The 25,500-nt window shown below is 36.6% G+C and overlaps 1 protein-coding gene across 1 annotated transcript; it reads right to left on the reverse strand.

Annotated features, from left to right (window-relative positions):
* Positions 1–159: 159 nt before the first annotated feature.
* On the reverse strand, positions 160–18,950 carry LOC145786473 (telomerase-binding protein EST1A-like). Its single transcript, XM_082598136.1, has 29 exons — positions 18,818–18,950; positions 17,866–18,001; positions 15,868–15,974; positions 14,331–14,415; positions 13,825–13,935; positions 13,613–13,733; positions 13,052–13,120; positions 12,739–12,855; positions 12,502–12,633; positions 12,320–12,381; positions 11,762–11,912; positions 11,339–11,502; positions 10,637–10,739; positions 10,464–10,553; positions 10,029–10,148; positions 9,574–9,680; positions 7,327–7,519; positions 7,170–7,246; positions 6,877–7,024; positions 6,656–6,769; positions 6,025–6,127; positions 5,303–5,543; positions 4,382–4,490; positions 3,918–4,123; positions 2,683–2,767; positions 1,271–1,408; positions 909–1,062; positions 513–718; positions 160–351 (listed from the first exon to the last, which is right to left on the reverse strand). Exons 1-29 carry the CDS (start codon positions 18,915–18,917, stop codon positions 160–162), a joined length of 3,741 nt encoding a protein of 1,246 aa, XP_082454262.1. The 5' UTR covers positions 18,918–18,950.
* Positions 18,951–25,500: the final 6,550 nt, after the last annotated feature.

Genomic DNA, 25,500 nt, shown 5'->3' on the forward strand with positions numbered 1-25,500 from the left:
TGACCAGCGCAATAAAATCGTGTTATTATAACACCGCCATGCAATTAATACGGGAATGGGATGAATGACAGTATGTAAGCAAAGTGATGGCATTAAAAGTACAACAGTGACTGGGTGAAGGCACGTTAAACCTGGAAGCAAAATGACACCAAAAACCATTCAAGTCCTTCCCACACCGGCCCATTTACAAAACTCTGGTATTGATTTGGTCGGCATGTTCCTTGCAAGAGCCTTAACGCGTAGGTTTCTATCATCAGACAGCAGGACTGTGAAGTTCGTCTTTGGATGATTTGGGTTGCTTTTTTCTTCATATTTTATACAGCACTGCAGAATTAAATCGTCGTTGGTTGCCTGAAAATGCAAAACGTTGCATGAGTTGTATAAACTCCCCAACAAAATACGTCACAATGAAGGTCAGATAAAATTAATACACCAGTTATTGCCGTATGAACAAAAATACGTACCGGAAACACAAAATTTTTTACTATTATCAATATCATTTATCAACTTACCTTGCTTCCAACATCCGATTGACTTTGAAACGTGATGGTGTGCAACATTGAGCCCTGGTTTGTCAAAGCTTGCAACCTATTATCGCGGTCAGAAGTAAATTTATCTTCAAGATATTCAACAGCTCGCACAGCGTTGGTGTGGACTTTCAAGGCGTGATCGTCTCTCCCTTTGCTGTCTTGTGCGAGGCCCTGCAGCTCTGCCAACACTGCAAGTATAATGTATGATATTCTTACAAAAATAGTAGGCTACCGACTCTCGACAATCGAGTGTAGCAATATTAACAGCGACAGACACGTGTTTTCATTGAATTGTGCTGACTGCCAGGAAGATTGCTTCTTTTACACAGACACTACTATTTTTAGCCCAACTTTTTTCATTCGTTGTTTTAGCCTTACCTACAAGTGGTACAAATACAGTGTAGAATCCAGTTTTGAGAAGTGAATCGATACTCGCCAAATGATCGATAAAGCAGTTTGTGTCTGGTATCAGATGTTCTGGTTTTACAAAGACAGTGGTCGTGTCGTCTGCCTCTTTAGCCTCCAAAGAAGCCTGGAAATAACGCGGTATCGTTAACTATCATGCTAAAGAAGATGTGCTTGCTGTTAAAGTATTAAATGACGTCATTTTTCATCACCCTGTGTACAGAATAAAATACCGAAATGCCCTTTCCATGATCGTAATATGATCTGTGAAGAGCCCTCATTGTGACGCTCAGTTTTAAATACGGAAACACTGCAGAGACAGAGGATGTATTCACCATAATGTGGTTCTTTCTTTTGTCGTGAACATCTTTAGTTTGTTGCAAGGAATCCCGCAAAGCACGAAGTTGGTTGAAGTCTTCGTCGTGCTTGACTTCAACTGAACTTTCCTCAAATTCTTGTTGCTCATTTTCAACCTGACAAGAAAAGCGTTTATTGGAACCTTTCGTAAAAGAATTGTAATGATTCAGGTTCAAGTAAACTTTGTTCTTAGTCTTGTTGGTACTCGGGATTTGTTGACAGCGAACGAAGACATCATCTGAGTTAAGATAATTTCGTAGTCTTCGCAATTATCTATAAAACTTGAGGTGTAAAACGCAGGGAAATCAAGAACGCACTGGAAAGCGCAACTTTCGCCATCTTAGTAGGGTGTGTTAGGAAAAAATGTTATCGATTTTTTTTAACATTTTTATGCAAAAAGTTATTTTTAATCAAGTAGCTCAAAAATCAGCCAAAGATTTCTAGTCAAGCCTTGACTAAAATTTACAACAACTGTACGTACGAAGTATCTAAATTTCTAAAGTGTTTCGAGCATGGTATTGTGAACTTATCAATGAGATGTAAGCCATGATACTACAAAATAACTAAAGTATGGTGTTGACATTTTAAACCAATTATTCCTGCAAAAATAAAAAACTCAAAAAGAAATAACAAAGATTACACTCATTACTTGACTCATCCAGTAATGCTATCTTTAGATAATCTGATGATGTTGCCTAACTCTAACTTATTTGATAAATTCATAATGTTTCAGGTTGTAGCTTAGTCGCTCTGAAAATCTACACTACTGCAATGATGACTTGATAAATTAAATTGTAGTCTTGTGTTCGCAAACTTTGAAATTGATTTAACAAACACGCATTAATTTACTTTTGCACAAACCAAGAATAGCATTTATGCAGAAACAAAAAAAATTGGCAACACTGCTATTTAACACATCCTACTCTGAGAAGGTAGTTTCGCATCCCGTACCGATACTTCTAGAAATCCCTGTGAAGAACGTTACATTTTCATGCTATCTATTCCAATCTGCATAAGCCAGTAGTGACGGACAATTCTATTCATTTTTTTTTCTGGACTATATCTACTAGGAAGAGTGCTGGAGTTGCGAGTGGAGGGTCGTAGAAAACAAGAAAGACCCAAGAAAACGTGGATAAGGCAAGTTGAGGAAGAAAGCAGCAAGGTGGGCTTGACAAGAGAGGACGCGTTAGACAGATCGATGTGGAGGCAGGGTGTGAAGGCGATTGCGGCATTTGGAGGTGAATCCGGCCACCCTCGGTAACGGGGACATCACCGGATTAAAACTGGACTACTACTACTACGTTAAAAACACATTCAAAATGGAACCGAGCAGATACCTTTTTTGAAATGAATAACAAACGTCATTATAGAGACGGAAAAGTTGTCTTACCAATTCAGAAGAAACGTCATCACCAGTGGAAAGCCTTGGACAAGGTTCCTCTGACACGGTAGGGGTTCGAACAAGCACGACGTATCTGAAGAATTAATCATCAAAAGATGTACGCCAAAAATATAAGTTAAGATTTACATTACAAATTTCGCAAGTTCATATCGCAGCTTATGTGGCTTGGTTATCCAATTCATGGGGTTGCACACTTTTCGAACTACAGGCAGCAAGTTACTTCAGCTGTTGTCGTTGCCTAGTAATTTGCTATATACGAGTATTATTTTGAAAAGCACAATCAGCTTCAAAGTTGGTAAAGATCAACAACAAGATCGTGATCTAATCAAAAAATAAAGAGCCCAAAATGTAGATACTAAACTCATGTTCAGCAAACAAACGTTTCGAAAACTATACTGTCTTCATCTTCAGTGTTATAAATGTAAGCAATCCCTGATGCCGCATAGATTTAAATTGAATTGCGGCTGACGTCACAAAGACTCATCAACAAGCTATTATGAAAGTAAAAAACGTAATAGAAGTCAGGTTTTTTCATGAAATGATGCGTAAAAGAAGTCAGTATTTTACGATGAGACTTTACTTGAACTTGGCATCTGCAACTTGAACCGCAATTGAACTTGGACTTGGCATCTGCACCATTATATTTATTTAATTGTTGAACTGATATACCGTATAGCACTTATTCTGACTTGTCAAACCCATTTCGTTGATCCAGTAAATTGTAATTTGTTTTTTCGTAAAGTCTTATCGTAAAATACTGACTTCTTTTACGCATCATTTCATGAAAAAACCTGACTTCTATTACGTTTTTTACTTTCATAATAGCTTGTTGATGAGTCTTTGTGACGTCAGCCGCAATTCAATTTAAATCTATGCGGCATCAGGGATTGCTTACATTTATAACACTGAAGATGAACCCAGTATAGTTTTCGAAACGTTTGTTTGCTGAACATGAGTTTAGTATCTACATTTTGGGCTTTTTATTTTTTGATAAGATCGTGATATTTTACAATGTCTGTTGTAGATTCTAGTTATGGTGCTATTTTATTTGCATTGTCTATATTTTGTACTGTATACTTTTCTCGCAACAGACAAAATAATAGGTTTCGCTCTTTCTCTCTCTTACAACAAACAAAAATTCAGTCACCTTAAACTTGGCTGATAACTTTGCCAACAAACGCAAAATACGTTAAAAATGAAAAAGATTTATTTGTATGTCATACCTCCCCTGTTTGAATGCAAGGGGTGGTTGTTCCATGCCGCAAAGATACTCAAGGAAGTCTCGAATTAAATCAAGACGAATGCAATCAGCTGCTCTCGTGTGTTGTTCTGTGTTGGTGCATTCAGAAATCATGACGTACCTCTGCTCGCACTCAACACTGGCGAGAGGGGAAAAGCCAGAGAACTCGAAGTCTTCTGATAAGTTAATCTGTAAAACAACATTTTTTGACAGGTGGAACTCGTGGAAGAGGCACACATACAAAATTTCTCCGCCGTTACTAGAGTCAATGGACGCAACTTCCAGCTTGGTGAAATATGGGCACTAACAACTCAGTTGAACAGCCAAACTAAAAAAAATCTGCTAGCTCAGGCAGTGTACTCGCACTTGGTAAGACGAGCTTGCATTGCATCGGTGTCTGTCGACATTTAAGCGATATGAAAAGGAGAAAGTTGTCAGACTACATACTTCTTCGAGGTCGTGATGATTTTTGGTGTAAATACGCATGGGGAACTGCTTGTAGTCGCCAATCAACCAATCACAGAGCTCTGCCAGGCTGTTCCAAAGATCATACGCTCTGTGACAGATATACATTGAAATGTTAACAAATGGGACGTTGGTATGAAAAAAGGGTTATAGGCAAATTCTTCGTAAACAGTTGTTCGTAAAACAATTGTTCGTAAACAGTTGTTGGTGAAACGAAATCTGTAAAACAATTCTTCGTAAAGCGTTTCTTTGTATACATCAAATCTCAATTGCATGCACGAAGAAATGCTTTGGGAAGAATTGTTTTACAAAGAATTAATTGATAGAGCTTCGGTAGAAAGTTTGTCTTGTTGAACCATAGGCATACGAAGCCGAGTAACGTGATCAACAAACGTGTTAAACTGTTAAACTGTGTTGTGTTAAACGTTACTGTGTTGTGTTAAACGTTAACACAAGTGTTAAACTTGATCATGTTACTCGGCTTCGTACGCCTATGGTTCAAAAAGAATTAATTTTACGAAGAATTGTTTACGAAGAAAACGTCGAACACCGAAAAAAGCCAACAAAACACATATCAAAATGTGATCACCCAAATTATGATTACTTGTGATCAATTCATTTTAGGTTTAAATGTGATCACATTATTACTGATTACTTTATCGTGTATCTACAGTTCTACACAGGCTTCTGTAAACAAGATTTAAAGCGTTACCAGTAGAAAATAAATGATTTTTTTGTACTTACATGAGGGTTGATCACAGAATCACTGCATTTAGCGTAGTTCACTCAAACCATTCTTTAAAAAATGTAACCACTGATAACATTGTTTAATAATATAGTTTTTACACCTTCTCATTGTTAACTGACTCGACTAGCTATTGACTGCCGATAAAAACGACTTACTTGTCGTCTGGTCTGCGAGGGAGGTCCGGATACCACAGGATCTTGTTGCTGTACAGCCAATCAAAGGATACTTTGAGTGACGGAAGCAAGACAGTGAGTTGGCTGACGTAACTCGGGTCGTAGACTTGTCTCGCGTCAGAAGGGATTTGTAGCAACAACGAGGTCACGTGACGAGCAAGGATGGCGATCATGGAAAAGGTAAGTTGCACAGCCCAGGATGACAGTTGAGAGCTAGAAGATTCTAAACAAAAGAACAGTACAAACCATGTCCATAACACGTGTTGCGTTACAATATCTAAGTTGATGTTGGGCAGAAGCGGATCCATTAAGTAGCTTTAGGGAAGGATTTCAACAAAACGCAGTGATGATATTGTATAGGTCTATATTATCTAAGTTTGCAAATACACCGTAAATGCAGTTAAATTCCTGTGTTTTGGGTGGGCGAACGCCCCGTCTGGATCTGCCACTGTGTAAGGTAGAAATATACTGTGGAAAGGAATCTTTCATTCCTGATGGCAGACAAACCAGTAGAATTATGGTGTAACTTTACTGAGTTAGGGTCATTGACACTTTGGGTCAATCTGCAAAGCCAACAGCGTAAAATTTGCTTTACAACACTGCGAGCGTAGCCCTGGGGTATAAATATAAAATCTTTCAAGCTATACCAAATAACAAAATAACTTGGAGAATTGAGCGTTAAGTAACATAGAAGAATCGAGCACCTTTTTTATTTCTCTGGTGTTGATCGAATACCGTGAAGTAGTTTATTGCGAAGAGGTGAAGCAAGGTTTGCTTGTTTATCACCGCTTTATCACATCCCAATATCTAAAGGTAAGAAAATAATAACAACAGATTAGTTAGTGATCATGACTCAGGTGAAAAAGCTGGTCCCTTTTGCATTAATTCAACGTCTATCAATTCTCAAAAAAAAAAATCGAGTAAAAAATATAGAAAACAAAACGCAAAGCGGAAAATCTTCAGTATTTTGTTTGGTCTTTTCCAACCAATAAATCTTTCGAGATAAAGTAAAATTATATCAATAAGCAGCCTTGGTGTGACACTACGGAACATGCTTATGAAAAACAAAGAAAATAGACTACGGAGTGGCGTTCAAATTTTTCTATAAAATAAGCGGTGCGAAAACTTACAAAATTAACATCCGCAACCCAGACAGCAAAATCCGTCGTTTTTACATTGATTCAACGTCTGCAGACGCTGAATCAATGTAAAAAGCGACGGATTTTGCTGTCTGGGAAGATCCACAGAATCGCTGCATACGCAAGCGTAAGTCTTATTTATAATTTAGCAGTTCGTTAAACGGCAACCAGCTTATCGTGTGTGAACACAACTCACTTTATTGAACAAACCAAGCAGTTCATTCTTGAGGCTGTCGAAGGAATCCAAGCCGACTCTCGTGAACAGTTTCCCGTGTGCGTGGGTGAAAATAAGGATGAAGTGTTTCAGCATCTACGATAACAAAGAAACATAGTTTAAATAAACCATTCGAGCTTCCACACTTTCGAAGACACTCGCATTAGGTTTTGTAAAAAAAAAGAAGAAAAATACAAACTGACTTCTCCAGGAGACATTGCGTTTGTGGAAGGCACTGCTTGTTCTTTCGGCTGGTCGAAACCCGGTAGTTTCCTATTTAAATCGGTGGTGGGTTTGGACATTTCCGTTTGACCAGGCAGTACCCAGACGACCTTCGGCTGAGAAGCTCGCCTGCAGTTTAAATATACAGTATTCAATAGGTGAAACCAAAGTTAGTTTTGAAGTCACATAACCAATGCTGAGCATAACGCCATATAAAACGAGAGACTATTTAATGAGACAACATATGTGGTGATTTTATATCACAAATACTGACTTTTTTAAGTCTGAGACTGGGTCCGATGACTTTGACTTTTCTTGCGTTGTCTGGTCTTTATTTTTGAGATGTTGAATCTAAAACATATGTGTGATGTCTTCAATACTTAACTTACATTCGTTCCAACATTGGTTCACTTTTCCAACAACAAACTTACTTTTCTCCGAGCATCGTCAAACAAAGCGATCAGACTTTCTCTAGCAGTGAGTATGGGGTTCCCCAAGGTGGCTAGACTTCGAGCATAGTAATAAACTGCGTCCAGTTTTCTTCTGGTTTGAACGGCCAGCAAGGCGAGTTGGTTGTAAGGCCGACCGTTCCTCGGTTCGAGAGAACGCGCTTGGATGTAATAGCTGCAAGAATAAATTGTTGAAGCTTCTAGAATCAAACACGGAACGATTGCTGAAATAAACCATTTTTTTTAAACAAAATTTCAACATCTACTGATGGAATTTCAACATCTTAATAAAATGGGGGAAAGCCAAAACAAAGTATTCAGACTCATAAAGCAAATGAAAAAGGATGGGAATGATATTGTAGGGGGAAGATGTATAAGGAGTGGAGATGGGAAGTTGCATTTCAGCCCGGAAAGCAGAGGAAAAGTGTGGAAAGAACATATGGAAAATGTTATGAATAAGGAGAATGTATGGAATCATATGACAGAGGTTGATCTGGTGGAGGGTCCAGTGGGAAAGGTTACTCGTGATGAAGTGGTGGAGGCAATGGGGCAAATGAAACTGCATAAAGCAGCCGGTCCATCAGAAGTGAGCGTAGAGATGATAAAAGCAAGTGGAGAGTTGGGAATTGAAGTAATGCTACAACTTAGCCAAAGGGTATTAGATGGAGAGGGAATGCCGGAGGAGTGGAAGCATAGTACTCTTGTTCCATTGTTCAAGAGAAAAGGGGATGTGAGAAGTTGCAGTGCATATAGAGGTGTAAAACTACTAGAGCATGGAATGAAAATTGTGGAGCGAATACTAGAAAAGAGGTTGAGAACATTGGTGAAATTAAATGATATGCAGTTTGGATTTATGCCAGGAAAAGGTACAGTGGATGCTCTGTTTATATTGAGAAGAATGCAGGAGGAATACCGAGAGAAGCAGAGAAAACTATATATGTGTTTCGTCGACTTAGAAAAGGCATTTGACAGAGTACCAAGGAAAGTGATGGAGTGGGCAATGAGGAAAAGAGGTATACCGGAGGTATTAGTGAGAGCTGTGATGTCTATGTATGAGGATGCAAGAACAAAAGTGAGAGTTGGATCAAATTATTTGCTATTGTGGTTGACGTTGTAACTGAAGGAGTGAGGGAGGGCTTATTGAGTGAAATTTTGTATGCAGACGACCTGGTCTTGACAAGTAATAGTATGGAGGGACTGGAGAGAAAGTTTGAGAAATGGAAAGAAGCATTTGAAACCAAGGGTATGAAGGTGAATCTTGAAAAAACAAAAGTGATGGTGAGTGGAGCAGAAGGAACAGTTGTTGAGAGCAAAGTAGATCCCTGTGGAATATGTGGCAAGAGAGTGATGAGAAATTCAATGCAATGCAAGGAATGTGGAAAGTGGGTACTGTACATGCAAGATGTGCTAATGTCAAGAGAGCCGCAACAAGATTGGCGAAGTGTTTTGTTTGTGGGAAATGCAGTAAAGGAAGGAATGAAGTGGAAGGCCATGATGATGAGTTCTGCCATGGCATCGAAACAGTGACAGACTTCTGTTATCTGGGTGATCGGATAAATGGAAGTGGTGGATGTGAAGCAGCGGTGACAACAAGGGCAAGATTGGGCTGGGCAAAGTTCAGGGAATGTGGGGAAATGTTGTATGGCAGAAAATTCTCACTAAGGATGAAAGGGAAAGTATATCGGAGCTGTGTGCGGCCTGCAATGCTATATGGTAGCGAGACATGGATATTGAGAGAGAGTGAACTGGCAATCCTGAGAAGAACGGAAAGGTCAATGGTGAGAGCAATGTGTGGGGTGAAAACGAGAAGGAAAAAAAGGACTGAAGAATTGTTGGATATGCTAGAGATGAGAGAGACCATAGACCAACTGGCAAGGGCAAATGGAGTAAGATGGTATGGACATGTGATAAGGAGGGAGGAAGGAAGTTTTCTTAGAAAGGCACTAGATCTAAAGGTGGATGGGAAGAGGAAACGCGGTCGTCCAAGAAGAACGTGGAAACAACAAGTGAAGGATGAATTTAAAAAAGTCGGACTGAAGGAGGAAGATGCAAGGGACAGGGTGAAATGGAGAAAAGGGATTAAAACAATTGCTGCGCGGAAACAATCGGCCACCCCCACTAGTGGGGAACAAACCGACGATGGATTATGATGATGATGATGATGACTGACGTAAAACCAAATTGGGTATACGTAAGAAAGCATATAATTGACCATCAATTCCAACTCACTGTCTTGCTCTGCCAAAGTTCGAGGTCTCATTTGCGTTTTCCTTGTACCGAGAAATATCTCCCAAGCAAATCAAGCTTCTTTGGCAGCTCATGATCGCCAATTTCGTCTGACAAAGCGAGAAAAATGCTTATCAATGTTTTATCTGTACCAACACTTTTGAATTGTCAGCTAAATAGCTCAGAAGGTGAGTTTATACAAATTAACGTCTTCGACCGTTGACCATTACAACAATTGCATGTAATGTCGACATCTTACCTAGTAGACCAATAAACGATGTATTTATTACTTATCACCTCCCTGCATCTCAAGAAGAAGTAAACAGGAAACTTTAAATCAATGTAAAATAACAACTGATTTCCAGGCAGAGATTGTTATGAAAATGATATTCTTTAAAAACAAATCAATGAAACTGACAAATTGCATTTGTTAAAACATGTTAACCTAGAGGTCTTACTCTTTTTCCCGCGCGCTTATGGCTGCTGACAGAAGACATAATGTTGGCAAGTAGTTCCTTCAAGTTTATTTTATAAGTCTGTTGCAATCGCATCAAGAGATTTTCGTAGAATTCTGTTGCCTGGATGAAATTTCAAAAACTAAGTACACCAAGTACACCGAGTCAAATGGCGTAGTCAGTAGTTATGAACGTGAAGTGTTATGCTAGTCTGTAACAAATGTATCGTACTGTCAAGAACGCAGATCGAATACTGTCCTGAAATGTACATGACGTGTCCGTCCATACAGAGTGAAACATTAGTAACTAATTTTGTTTACGTTTGAAAAAATTATCTTTTGCGATTGGCTCTATGTATTAAAAAACAACTGGATATAGAATCATCATCATCATCAACCAATATCATCATACAAAACAAAATGTTGGTGCAAGTGTTACCTGATCCAGAACGACAATCAAGATGTTTTTCATGTCAGTTTTTTCTTCGCCAGATAAAGATGCAATGCGACCACGAAGTTGTTCCATTAACTAGAAAAGAAATTTTGTTTCAATTTCTACATAATTTGGGACATCGGTGGAGAAATTTCGCACAAAACAATGAAGCTCCGAACCTGATGATAAACGCTCTTCCAAAGCATCTGTTCAACGTTGTGTTTCGTCGCTATTTCGATGTAATTTAGGATCAAAGTCTTATAAATTTGTTTTAGTTTCGTCCTGAAACGAAAAAGTAAAAATTTGAATTTCAAAACATAAACAACAAGTCTTGCCGCAATCACTACCACATTGTGACAAAGATAAGAGCTTTTATTCGTACTTATGTACTCGGTGGTTGAAGATTTAGATTAAAGTGGACGGAAAAGCAAAGAAGCCACAATCTTCGTGTCCACCCTCAGGCATGCCATTAAAAGTATTTCAGCCGCGTGCTAGTGAGTGGTGTCGAACTAGCACCCCTTCGAGTACCGTCGTACCAGGGCTCTCAACACTCAGCTATGCAGCCGACTTTTATGTACTGATGAACTACTTTATACAGCAGTAGTTTACGAAGAGTTTTGCGTCATACAAGGCAAGAGAAGTTCAATGAACTCCGTTTTCACACTTAACTAGCCAGGGCTGGTTTATACCTCTTTTCAGTTGCACTCCTGATAATGACAGTGGTTTTGCTACAACTCTAACTCTTTATGAGGGCCAATATTTCAACTTCAAGGCAATGGTAGATACCAAGTTAATCCAGGGAAAAGTCACGATAATCTTCTGTAAAACTTGTTCAAGTTTTCAACCTATTTGCTTACCATTGTTTAACTGCAAAGCCTTACCTTGAAATCTGTAACTTTTCGTTAAAATTCTTAAGAGAGAAGTTGGAAGAAGTAAGAAGAGAAGTGATGGTCGATTCCAGAATCTCCGCTTCCTTGAGGAGCTTTTCGTAAGAATGATGGGGATGGTCGGAAGCAGACAGAGCGATCACATCCTCTTGTTCTTTCTTCATTCATAAAAATCGTTTCGTTAAAGATGTGTCGGTGGATGTTTTTCAAAATTACTTTAACTGTAAACTGGGACAAGAAGGGAATGTATATACATGACGTGCTGATTCAATCCCATCATATAAAGAAGATATGTTAACACCATCCAGAACAATCCATATTGACACAAAGAAACCGGGGCGTACGATTTCGGTTACTTCACAGTTTTCATTGCCAAAATCTACAAATACGGAACAATTTTGCAATTAAGCCTCGTACCATCGGTGTGGATACGTGTCTGTCGTACTCTTCGTGATAATCGATTCCAGAAGAGGCTCCCCAGTGGTTAGGATGTGATCTGTAGCTGGGAGGGATCGCGGGGGAGTAGTTGGTGTACCTTGCCTGATCCTGACGGCCGTTAGGATAAAACCTGTTTTTAAAATTATGTGAGTGAAGTTTCCCTACATCTTAACACTCAGTTTTTGTACATTTCAAAAAAAATTCAAAAATGAATGTTTTTCTAGTTTAAAACATAGTCAAGAGAGTGATGCACTTTTAAGGTATTAACCGTGCTTGAAAGCTTACTAATATCCCTATAACCAGAATTTGGCAAGCATATTTAGAGTAAGAAGAGAGTAAGAAGTCGGTCTATTTTACTCTCACTGGTGCAAGAACCTTCGAGACGAAGCATCTATTTGTTCATATGTGTGGCAGGACCAACTTGTTTGGTTTAAACCTGGTGCCACATTTGATCAAAATACCCAGATTTAGACAGTCAGAAGACATTTTGTGGAAACAGGTTAATCGAAAATGAGATTTTCAACTCTTCTTGCTTACCCTTCACTGGGTGGATACAAAGGTCGAAGTGTGTTGGGTGATGCAGCAACCTGTCGTTGTTCCTGTGAACACGAATGAAATCGGTTTGAAAACAAAATGACGATCAAATCTGAGAAAATGCGTAAAATAACAGATTTCAAGTTTCTTAGATTAAAATGGGGATGTAACACAGCACAACCAACCTGTTTGCCAGTGTCTTTTGGCTCGGGGTTGACAGCAGCCTTATCCTTGTTGTACTTTTGAGACCTTTGATTGGACTTTACAACTATGGGAATATCCGGATTGGCAGGATTGAAGAGATGCTTTCGTGTCATCTGTCAAGGTGCATAGTTTCATTAAAATAATATCTGTTGGTGTTAAGAAAAAGTAATTCTTTGTTAATTCTTCACAGTTTTGACCCAGCATGCATTTTATAATACCTTTGGGGGCTCTTGTTCGGCATCTGTAGGTTTTTTTATTAAAAGCCCTCGATTCGATTTTGTTATGCCATCTCCAGCACTCTTTAACACCATATCCTTCTCAGATTCCATTGGAGACTAAACAAGAACATACAAAAATGAGTAGAAGTTAATTCAACATGTAAATTATATATTTCAAAAACTTTCAGTTCAAAAACAACTTTAACAACGATGGAAAAAAATCCATGAGAATGCATTTGAAATAAGGTATAGCTGTGTTATATCTGTGAAAAAGTAAAATGGTGTATGGCGGTGGCCACTTGTTCTAACTCACATTCATGTCAGGGTGCTCGAGGTTTTTGTTTACTTGTTGAATTGGTTTTATTTTCTGATCAACAGGAATCTAGAAACAAAGAGAATTTGTGAACTGTTATTTGGGGGTACATAATGCAACAAAGTAGACACAACAATAAAACTATTTAAAATATATGTGTTGCTTGCAATTTATAACGTTTTTTGGTCAAATCATTTTAGCACTGGGGGAAGGTGATGAAAGTGCCTAGTGTGGTTACTGTCAAGACAACAAATAAAAAACTAACAAGCTTTGCAATTATTCAAAACTTTTAGTATTCAGCACTCAAAGGAGCATAGGGCCAAAACTCAAAACAATGTCCCTAGTTATGGTTTATTTGAAAAACTCATACTGTATATACAAATTATGACATTGATATACAACGTATATTACAGCAAAACTAAAATCAAAAGAAAAACAGATCTTCCAAAATCAAATAGATTTATCGTTACATGGCCTTGAACTTACAGCAAAAAGGCAAACTGTTGATAACAAAAGAAAATTCTAAGCCTACATTCAACAATTTATATCTCCATCACTAACCACAACTTCATCAGAAGTTGACAATTGTCTATTATCCTCCCAGTCTTCTAAGAAGTGTCCATGGTAATCATCCCATATAAACTCATCTTCCGAGTCATGCAGTTTGTTTCCTTGTTCATGGCTGAGGATTAAAATAATTTCTTCACATAGTGTGACTTGACAAATGTTTGCAACATTAAAGTGAGCAAATAAAATGTAAAAGTTTTTCTTACTCAGAATATTCTTGCGATGAATTAAAATTTGGATTTTGCTGTTTTCTTCTTCGGTTATGTCGAGCTAAAAACCCTTCTTCATCACTGTAGTCGGATTCAACAGAATTCTCTCTGTTGCATGGCAATAATTTGAATCGCCATTCCATAAAAAAAAACAAAGTTTATTGAACACTTGAACAGCTCATCTTTATTTAACAAAACCTCTCATAAAATATTTTACATTATATTACAGTTTCGAAAACAACTCATCTCTGTCTCCAAAATGAAATAAAGATTTCTCAAAAGTTAAAGTGGGTTGAATTCGATTTCAACTCCAACTTCCGACTTTGAAAGAAGTGTTGTATTTCCACAGGCAGAAAAATAAACAGTTTGTAAGACAAGTGACAGCTTCTCTCTTCCCAGACCTATATATCTTAAAAACCGGATTAATAAAACTTGCAGTTGAAGATTTATGTTTCGTTGGTGGGAACCTAATCTTTATACACACTTTATATACACAAAATTACCGTTGTTGGTCTGTTCTATTAATCAAAGCTTGCTTTGTGACACGTGTTGATCTTCCACGGGTGTGGCCACGTCCACGTCCGTAACCTAAAAAAGTTGATAGTTCAATCGTTGGTGATAGTTCAATCACTAACTTTGCAATTTAGAGCTGCAGATAAAACCTCTGAATTACAGGGTCAATTAGTGAACACTTTCTGTGCATTTAACCAATATATGCATTGTCCAAATTAGCAATTTGTGGATGCTTCAGATAAAAAAATTGGCTTCAAGCACATAACTCTCGTTGCAGTAACACTTAATGACGCTACAGAAACTAAGTTCTCATGAGTAAAAATCATAATTCGTCAGCAAGATATCAATAATAAAGCCAAATCGTTTTGGTTTTAGGAATAATTAACAAAATCATTATATGCAATTTTTTGATTATATAATCAATATTTTTTCTTTTATAGATGCTTACAGTTTTGGAATTAAAAATATTATTCCTTATAATGATATTATATTGTTTATAATTATATCATATATATATATGTATTATGTTACAAATAATATATTATGCATATTATATTATAACTTTACAGCAAAAAATGACAGACAAGTTTGTGCTACATTACATTTCATCAGATACAACCATCAGGTACAAAAGCTTATTAAAATGGAAAACTATATTTGTAACTGCTGCAGTGCTGCATTTTATCTCTGGAATAATATATATGCTGCACAGTGCACATACACATGATTTCAGCTATACATACATATTATGCACAGTAAAGCAAATATATATATATAGTTGAAACAGTTGAAATAGTGAAAACCTGTTTCACTTTTTTTGGGATTGTTAAAAGGTTTTTACTCAAATACTGTAGATTCCAAATAAGGGTGAAAAAATTACAAACATTAATCGTGACAAGTGACGATCTCAATAAGAGTGAAACAGACTGTTAAGGTCTTCAGAAGACCACCGACTTTAATTGCTCTCTGCTTGGCGTTGAGTGCCTTTTTGTAGTGTTGATAGTATTTATTGTTTGTTTCACATTACTTTAGCAATGTATATTGTATATTAATGTCACAATATATTCTATACATGAACGATTTTGTACATTGTACAATGTACATGGTAGTATGATAAATGGTATTAATACTACATTACTAGTAACTACAAAAGAGTGCTCAATGCCATGCACAAAGCTAAGCAGAGCAATATGCACCTTCTAATGATCCGCAAAGTGAAGGTGAATAATTGATAAAATAATGATGTTAATAATGATAATAGTAATTCAATGTACTACATATACATTACATTAGCTAAAATGGTGTATCATTGTCTGCGGTTATATCAACAATACATTATTATATAAACTTTGTAATATAGTACATGTAACATTTTACAGTAGCATACATAAATAATAGTATAATGCAATACATTATCATGATTTGTAGAGTTTATATGCTTATTATTGCTTAACCAATATATGCATTCAATTGATTTTGTCTGTATCAGTCAAAAAATAAAATCACTCGAAAATATGAGTTTACCACCTGCTTTTACACCTCGTTTATCGGGGCTATCACCATAATTTGAACTCTTCCTTCTAGAAGAAAAAACAACTTCATCATGTTGTGGCTTCTCATTTTCATCAGAAATTCTGAAAAAAGTTTTGGAGTAAACATTTTCAGACATATTTGTGACCTTAAGAAAATGCATGTTTTGCTGCCAAAACTGCTTTTTGAAAGTTCACAACTCATATACAACAAACAAAAAAATCTGATCAGCTATAATATGCATGGAAATGTACGTTTTCTCATATTATTATAATTATGTAAAGGTGATTTAATAAAAAACCTTTTTAATTTAAAGTCACCACCATTTTTATTCAACATTCAGTGATATCATCACTTTTGTTTAATATCTGGCAATATCACCTGTCCTGAGTGTAGAAGCTTAAGGCTCCAGACTTTTCAATTTGTTAAGAATTTAGGCAAAAAACTTTACCATGTTCTCCAAATTTTACTAAAATTTGAGTATATTTTGGTGTTCTGTTTAAATAATCACAATTATGTTCTACTATTAAATGAAAGTTCACAAATAAACTTCACATTATATATTCAATTAAAAAAAAACGTGTTTTAGTTTGTAAAATTTCAAAAACAATCTTTTGACCTCTTGAAAAATCAATCACCACATGATTTTAAACTTCTGTGGATTTTCTTTCATAAATAATCAAAATCATGGCCTTATAAAATGAATTATAATTCATTTCAGTACTTTTATAAGGCCATGATTTTGACTATTGTCTATATCAGTGGTTCTTAACCTTTTTTCTATCAAGCCCCCCTTCAATAATGGTCATGTGCCTCGCGCCCTCCCGAGATTTTAAATAAGTATCATACCAAAAAAATTGCATTTTTGTCTGTTTATTGTACACATCAGTGAGATACTTGACACTGCTTCTTAGCGACTAGATTTTTAATGTGAGGTTTAACTCCAGAGAGTGAACAATGTAATATTAAGTAAGGTGATCGAGAATTAAGTAAATAAAACTGTAAAAAAGTAATTTGAACTAAAAAGTAAAAATGAAGCAGCGTTGAGAAAATTTGATAAATCTGAAGGAGTTCAGCGCAAAATAGTTTTGTAAAGTTCTGGTCTAACTAATAAAGCAAGAATTACTGAATACAATATAAAATAAGATAAAATACAAAATATGACGAACAGCATAGGTCCTAGGACATTAACGTAATTAAAAAAAAAATTGAAATTGTTGTAGAGCTCGCACCTCCCCTGAGAGGTGCTTCACGCCCCCCCGGTTAAGAACCACTGGTCTATATTGAACTTTGTCTATATAATTATATAGACAAAGTTCGTTCATACATGCTCAGCTGAAACTATAAATGTTTAAATTTGAAAGATTTCAGAAATATTTTTAGCTTGTTACGATTTGGACAGCTTAGGTAAATATTTTGACACAAAATTTCAGACTTGTTTAGTCTCTAAATGATCAAATTTATGGCCTAATAATAATAAAAGCACCCGTGGCTCAGTGGTTATCGTCTTCGGTGCTGGTAGCCCTGGGTTCGATTCCAGGTCGGGTCATACCAAAGACTTTAAAAAGGGTACCGATTGTGTTCTTTCTTGCATAACGCAGTGAGGATAAACCGAGTAATAATCTGGTGATGTATCACCCTCTTCCAATCTGCCTTGAGCCAGCATGGAAGCAGTACGGCTCATAAAATCACATGGAACCCTGTCAAGTAACCATTGTTGATGCGTAATCTGCTGCAAGCGGAGATAGCGAATGATTATTAATAATAAAAGTAGTGCACTAAATATTTGTACAATGTAGATATAAGTAGTTGACAAGAAACATTTATATTCATATCATAACAGACTAATGATAGTAATGGAAAAGTTAAAAATAGTGTAGACAATGGCATGTTATAAAAACTATTTGGGCACAATTAATTATGTATACTTGGACTAGAATTATTTTGCACACCAAAAATTGACCTTCCATTACCTACATCAATGTCACTTGTTACCTGGTATTAGTATTTGATAGTGGAGATGAAAAACTTGCAGTTTCATTTGTTGGTTGGCGGTTAGACAATCTTGAAACACCAGGTGTATAAACAGAAAATTTTGGAGCACGCACTGTTTTCTTGGCTTCAAAGTTACCTGAAAACAAAAAACAACTGTGTGTTTGTATTCTTATTGTTCATCATCATCATCGGCTAACTTGAGCTTGTATTAATAATACACCATTACTCATTTTCCTTCATCTCATGTGCTGGTTTATTAACAACAAAAATTGAAAATATTTAAACCAGGGATCTCTGATTTAAACTGAAAGAAATATAAATCTTGTAACCATCTTTATGTTAAACGTTTGAATGTCAATAAGTGTCTTGCAAAAACAGAATGGCAAAGACATCATATCAATTGTATTTTTTGCTGCTGGCGCAAATATGTACGGAACGACAAAGTAAACATACGAATTTGACACCAACAAAAGGGAAAGATGGCAAAACCCAAAAATTTAAAAATACACATCGATAAAACAGTACCATACTAGCTGAACTACCACTATCTTAAAATTGTACAGCCACCAAACCTGGAATTGAAGCCAAATTTCAACTGTGTTCATTATTATAGTAAAGGTCTAATACCTACTCAGTTAATGAGCTTGGGGGATGATAAGATAAGGTTCGGTTCCTATTACAGTTACACTTAGGTCATCGCCCATCAGTACAATGAGAGTAGGGTAGGCAGTTCTTTTCTCTCGCCTACCTTTCCTTTAGCAACTATGCCCACACAATTTATTACAACCCAAGTAGAAGGGGGGCGATGTTTATCAACAACCAGTTTAAACCGAGTGTCGAACCAGGTTCGCATTACCAGTATTGGAAAAGGCCCCACTGCCAAGGCAATTCAACAGGGCTAATGTAGTTCAAAGTTATGTTTAGTTAATTAATGAATAATCTGTTTTTATACCTTTTACATTTTTATCATCTTGCAGCTTTCCAATTTTTTCTTTCAGACGTCTTAATGATTTTTCATTTAGCTTGATCACCGGAACTTTTTCCCCACTCATTGCTTGTGTTTACAAAAATTGACTACATTTCCTTTTTATCCTTAGTCTTTATCTATATAATAAATATAAAATTTCAATAGGGTGACAACTGTGAGGACCAGTGAAAGTTTTAAAAGAAAAGCTGAAGCTTAAAGACGAGAGAGAGCATGTCACAGGGACAAACCATGACAAACTGGCCGTCAGTGAAGTGGAAGTCTGTGAAGAGTGAAGACTGAACAACTGAAGTTGGAAAAGAAAAAGGAACTAAGTACAGTGTTGCCAGACGTTTTGCAAAGAAACTTCCTAGTCTGTTGGAAAATTTTATCAACTTCATGTAAATTTCCCAAATTTCAACCGCAACAAGGTGTTTATGTTTCAACTGTCAACAAAAAACTGTGTATTAGGTTCTCATTTTGAATATGCTTTTTCAGAACTCGGAAACGTATTTTCGGTTCGACACCACAGCAGTGGCGTAGCTACCCAGTGGATGTTGTAGACTACGGTTCTTGATTTTTTGAGAATTTCAGACTCCCACTCCAGTCCAACTCCTAAATACCGCTCAAAAGCTGGGATTATTGAACACTTCTGGCGTAATTCCAATGTATTCTTGTGTTCGAATTTATTTCTTAAAACTGGTAGTTTTTATATAATGGAAAATTTTCATCAACCCACTGCACTTTTGAAAGTTTGTTGGTGCAAGGGGATCAATTTTTAGCACTATCTAAATATGGCAAATGGTGCTGCTACGCCACTGCCTATTAGTACGTCAAAGATAATAGGATAAGTTTATTATTTGATCTTCATGCTCTGAACCAGGGGTGTCCAAAAGTTTTGTAGCCTTGGACTGCATTCCGCTAGTCTTGGCAGCGGCATCAAGTTTTGGAATTCAAAATTCCAGAAAATCTGTCCACAACTGCTACGTTTTCTTGGTCATAAGCAGTATAGACAACTTAATTTGGCTTGGTTGAGCCCAGACGGGGCCTCAGATATTTTTAGGTAGTCTACTCCTGCTTTTAAATTTAAATCTGCCTGCAGTAAATATTTGGGTGATTGGTTTTGAATTTTTATTCTCGGACTGACAAAACCTTGATTGATTATTATCCAAGGTAGTTTCACATAGCCTACTTGTAAAGACTTTTAACGCAGGGCCGGTTACCGAGTGAAGTTTTCCAATTGTTGATTACTCCATCTATTAGCTGCTGCTGAATGGAGAGCAGTTCATATAGAATGCGTTGCTCAACTGCATACGGTAGGCTAGGCTACCCCAAGAGTCGAACTAGCGCCGTTTGATCTTGAAGCTTCCTAGTTCACGAAGTAATTTGGAAGAAGTGAATATTTCTGGTAGATCAGGTTTTTCCAATTATAATAGGCTACAGTGAAATTAGTCATCGTTTATTTTGTCTTATTTGTGCCGGTCCCTACAGAATTCCTATCTATTGTGTACTATTGTAGCCTACTACACTCCGGTTCGTTTAAATGTCAACTCTTCATATGCCGGAGAAACATTTTGTCCGGCTAACTCGCCATTTGATTCACGCGTTTAGGCCAACTTAGTTTGTTTGATATTGTACGGCACTTCAGTTTTATGTAATTTCACTCCCACAGTAGGCTATCTTAATTTTGAAATAGAGAGAGAGAAACCTTTTTTGTCTGTTGCGACAATAGTACGGTACAGTTATACACAATTCGAATAAAATAGTACCATAGCTATCTAAATACCACAACAGACAGGAAGCAGCGAAAGACTATATTCAGTCATCGAGTCAGCTGCTTCCCAGTTCTTAATGTGACAAATGTCAAGCATCGGCAAATTGCAAAAACTCAACTCCAATTAGTAGCTTACTGAGGAATGTTTATTTTAAGGTAAAGCTTTCTAATTTACTTGTCTTTTACGCAAAACAGTTCAGTTTTTTTTACCGTTTTTTTAGACCTCTGCTTACATGACATTTATTGTGTTTCTTTGTGATGATCAGAAAAAACAATTTGAACTGATTTAAAATTATCACTTCTTAAATCTTTACTAAACTTTTTCTAACGTCTCATGGCAGGAATTTAGAAACTACTAATTCGTCGCACTCTTCATCCTTTTATTGATACGATTATTCCTATAAATTCACGCAGTCTCGTTTGTTAAAGATCACACGCGTGAGATCCCAAACAAATAATAAAGGGTCATTCCAAAAAATAAACAAGAGCTGTAGCCTATCCGTTGCTCACAGGTCTTACAAGTGTCAGCCGCTACGAATCTATTTCTGGAGTACCAAACACAAATAAGATTCAGTTCCACTTTTAAAGGTCTTCTGAATGACCTGACAAGGTATCGAACCTATGACTACTGATTCCAAGGCGGACACTCAAACCACTAAATCAAATTGCAATTTATTGTGGCGTACTACACATGCAACTACAAAGACAAGTGTTTCCAAAAGGCTCTTTTGCAGCACCTGTACAATGATTGTAATTCAATCACAGAGCTGACTAATGACTATGTGATCACGATGGAAAACGAATTGAATAAACAGCATTGAATATCACGATTGAACCAACCAAGATGGCAAAATTAGCTCATTTTCTGCAGAGTTAAAATCAGTGTGAAAAAGACACTTTTTTTTACCGGCCGGAGAATGACTGTACTAGTCTATGTTTGTGCAGATGTTAGCGGCAGCAGAAAAGTTCTTTCAGCCGGAGACTCAAACATTGTCAATTTGTATGTTTCTTTGAAAGGGAGAAGACGACTGGTATCATTTAAAACTTTAACTTGAGTGTAGTCTTTTATAGACATGATCCTCACCACATTTGGCTTTAAGTCGGTGATGACGTGAGGACCGGTGCATGTGAAATCCGAAGATGAACTGTCGATCGGACGCTTTCTACTGTTGGTTAACAATACCTTTTCACCCACAGCGAATTCGTGATTTTCTTCAGTGCCTGCTTTAGCGTTTACTATTATTTGTTCTCTTTGAGCGGCAGCAACGCCATCAATGACTCGCTGATGGCAACGAATATCTGCTGCACGGTCTTTTGCCGCAGTGCTTTTGTAGTCTGGTTGAAGAATATTCTCCAGATCAAAGTCCTGCGGGTGGTCGTAAAATTAATGGATTTTAGTTCACAAAAAAACATTAAGATAAACCAAACGCAACTAGTAAAAGTCAGTGGTGTCTATTGCTTTATACCAGTGGTCAAAAAGTCCTGAAAAAAAAACGTTAAAAGTGAATTAAAGCATTTTTAGTCCGAGAACCTATCCACCTCGCCGGTTTTTCGATATTTACTCAAACTCCACTGAGAAGATGCAAGAAAGCCGCGAAAATTTGATCTTTGCATTGATGATAAACAAATTTCTGCTCCACCTGGTGATGGTGGGCAAGACTGCTACGGCAATATAGCTAACTAGTAACTACGCAACAACATCATGAACTCACGCCGTCAATGCAGACAAAGGGATCCGTTTCAGGAGCAGGAGCAATTCGTGCTTCGCGCTTGTGCATGAGATAGAATGGAGTGTGCTTTGTGACAGAATGCTTTTTAGTTCTTAGTGCAAACAACAATCCATCAATGCAGTGGGGCCAATCAAAAGCATGATCTACAACAAGATTAGTGAAAGACCTGAAAATCATAAGTGTGCCGTTAACGATCACGCCAACTTCAAAAAACTGATAATTTGTCATAAAGATAATTTAAAGAGTACGTTTCATATCAAGGTTATTTAAAGTAAATTTGGCTTTACCAAACTACAGTATATTGCAGTGAGTGCTTACTCTACCAAATCAGAAACACTGTTCAAGAAAGCTTGCTCTAGTCTTTCCAATAGTTAACAAGCAAATGCTACGTTTCGCATATAGTTATAAAGTAATCACTTGCGTTCTACCGGCTACTGCAGAATTTGGCTGTACAAGATGTTGAAAATGATAACCAGTTTTATTTCCAGCGCGACTGACTTTATCAAGAGGTCTGAAACAGGTGAAAACTACCTGTTTAACAGCAAAATGACACAACACAAAACGTATTGTAGTACGCAATCACCGGAAGAACGCAATAAACTATTTCACAATTAATAGCCCGATGAAAAGTCTTCTTTTGTATTTCAATTAGTCGGTATTTATATCTCGTACATTCTTTGTTCCTCGCTGGAAGTATCATCAAAAGTCTTGACATTAGGATGGTAGATTGTTTCCACATGATGTTGCATGCCAAGTTGCTTCCCCAGCTCATTATTCACCTGGATATAAACAAAGTCTTGGCAATACAGCATACAAGTGTATTTCAACTTTCACTCAAAGCAGCGATGACTGAATTTTCACTTACAAAACCTTTTGATTCTAGGGGTGTTAACAAAATTTAACAATCTGTATTTTAATATAAGCATATATTACCTCACGTAAAAATTCCAAGCACTCATCTGATAACACTGTTTTGCAAGCACCATGCCTGTAATAGATTAGCTTCAAACAGGCAGCCACTTCTGCAGGATATTTGTTGCAAATTGGAAATGCTTCAATCCATTTACTGTAATAGTCTGTAGCTGTGAAAATAAATTTGTAACCTTCTGGAGTTTCATTCACCGGCCCAATGATATCCATGGAGAGAAATTCCCAAGGTCCAGTTACCTTTGGAGACAAACAACATTTATAAATACATTTGCAGGCAGTGTAACATGCATTAGGGGACAGGGGTGTACAACTGTGGTGTACTTTTAATGTATAAACTTTAATTCACAAATACTTCAAACAAACACTATGTTGTTGTATGTAAGACATTAAATATGGCAGTTAACACACTTACTTTTAGTTGATTCAGTTTAACTTTATCAGTGTCCTTGGATTTCAAACAAACAGGACATTCTCGTATCTAAATTAAAATAAACAAGATTGTTTTAAATACAAAAAGTGACAAGAGCTTTATTAACTTAGTAGCATTAGAACGTAACTTCACAATTTTTCTTAACAGTAATAGGAGGATATTTAGATAACTTCCCTGGAAGTGTGTATGTGGGGGGGGAGGGGTCAAAACTCAAAGCATCATATTGCATTCAGAATTAGATCCCACCAGAAGTAATAAGGACTTTATTTTGTGTAAGTGTAATTTCAAAAATTTAGATCCAAATTACAATAACATTTCGTATGTCGAACAAACAATAAGAATAATTTGCTTAAGACGTTAATTAGGGTCCAAAAGGGACTTCTACATTGCTACCTGATCTTTATCATATGCAATTCTACTTGTCTTCGATAAAATCAAACTGTAAATAAATCATAAATGAGCAATATATTTTTTGTATTTGAAACGTGTAATTTATTATATTGGAAGTGATTATAATTTCAAAATTTTAAAGCAATGTAGTTGCAATGAAACTCAAAATTTTTGTGTAATTAAATGGTGCAATTTATCCAACTGCGGGCTGATAAAATTATTTTGTGGCTAGGAAAGTGTAAGCAAATGGCATCACAAAGTGTTTAAACAACCCAAGACATTTTTGATTACAATACATTACAAGAAAATCCTGAGATTTCAACATAACATAACATACCCATATAGATACATCGTACGTCATTCGAGGCCAGAAATAATTCTTTGATATCTGTTGAATGGACCGATTTAACCCAGGATGTGAAGATGTATTTGGAGCATGAACCTCCTGAAAAACTGCTTTAGCATTTTCACTTGTTCCGACCACAACCTTTGCTCTACGCCGGAGTGTGCCATCTTTATGCTTTTGAACATAATAAAGAACTTCTTCTTCTGAAATAACATGACCATATTCATCAATGAACAGTCAAACTTATAGACACTATAATAACCTTAAACCTTAGGTGATAATAATGGTATTGCAAGCACAGTAGTGCTTTTTCACCTTACATGAGAAACTACATAATAAATACATTGAAAAAATAGAATACTACCAAAAGAAACCAAAAACAGAGAAACAAACACCAAGAAAACATAGTCAAATGCTACCTGAGGTTAGGGATGGGCAAAATAGAATAATTAGCTATTCTAGAATACTGAAACCGAATATAGAATACAGATATCTATTCTAGAATAATTGACAGTTTTTACCATCAACACATTTTAATGATTTTTATGAGTTTACAAAAACAATGAACATCACAAAAATTTCTTATTGCAGTACCGGTATAGCAAATTTAGGCTTTCTAAATTTTCATCAGTCAAACGAGATCTCAACTTTGTGGCAGTTAAACATGCACTTGAAAAACATCTCTCTGAAGAAGCAGGTGTGGCAGGTACACAAAAATATTTTCAAACTAATTGGTTTTTGTTTGCTTTCTACCAAACAACAGATGTAGTGTTTTTAACAAATGTACTGGATGCTTTCAACAACGTAAGATAGGTATCTACTTCTGAAGGTGGGGAAGCCAAATTTGCTGATTCATCTTCACTAGGCTACTGCATGTAGCATCTTCAATCCCATAGCTCAACAAGTCGTTCATGTCACTGTACTCGCATAGTAAAAGCTAAGACAAAGCCAACTACCCGTACGTACTTCCGCAAGACTGTGAGGACTACAGAGCGCTTGACAAGAAAGATCTCTTTAATCCGAACAACAAAACTTGTGTGTTTTTCCTACGCTGCATCGCACTAAATCGAA

The sequence above is a fragment of the Aplidium turbinatum genome, chromosome 17 (genome assembly GCF_918807975.1).
Source record: "Aplidium turbinatum chromosome 17, kaAplTurb1.1, whole genome shotgun sequence".
NCBI lineage: Eukaryota > Metazoa > Chordata > Ascidiacea > Aplousobranchia > Polyclinidae > Aplidium > Aplidium turbinatum.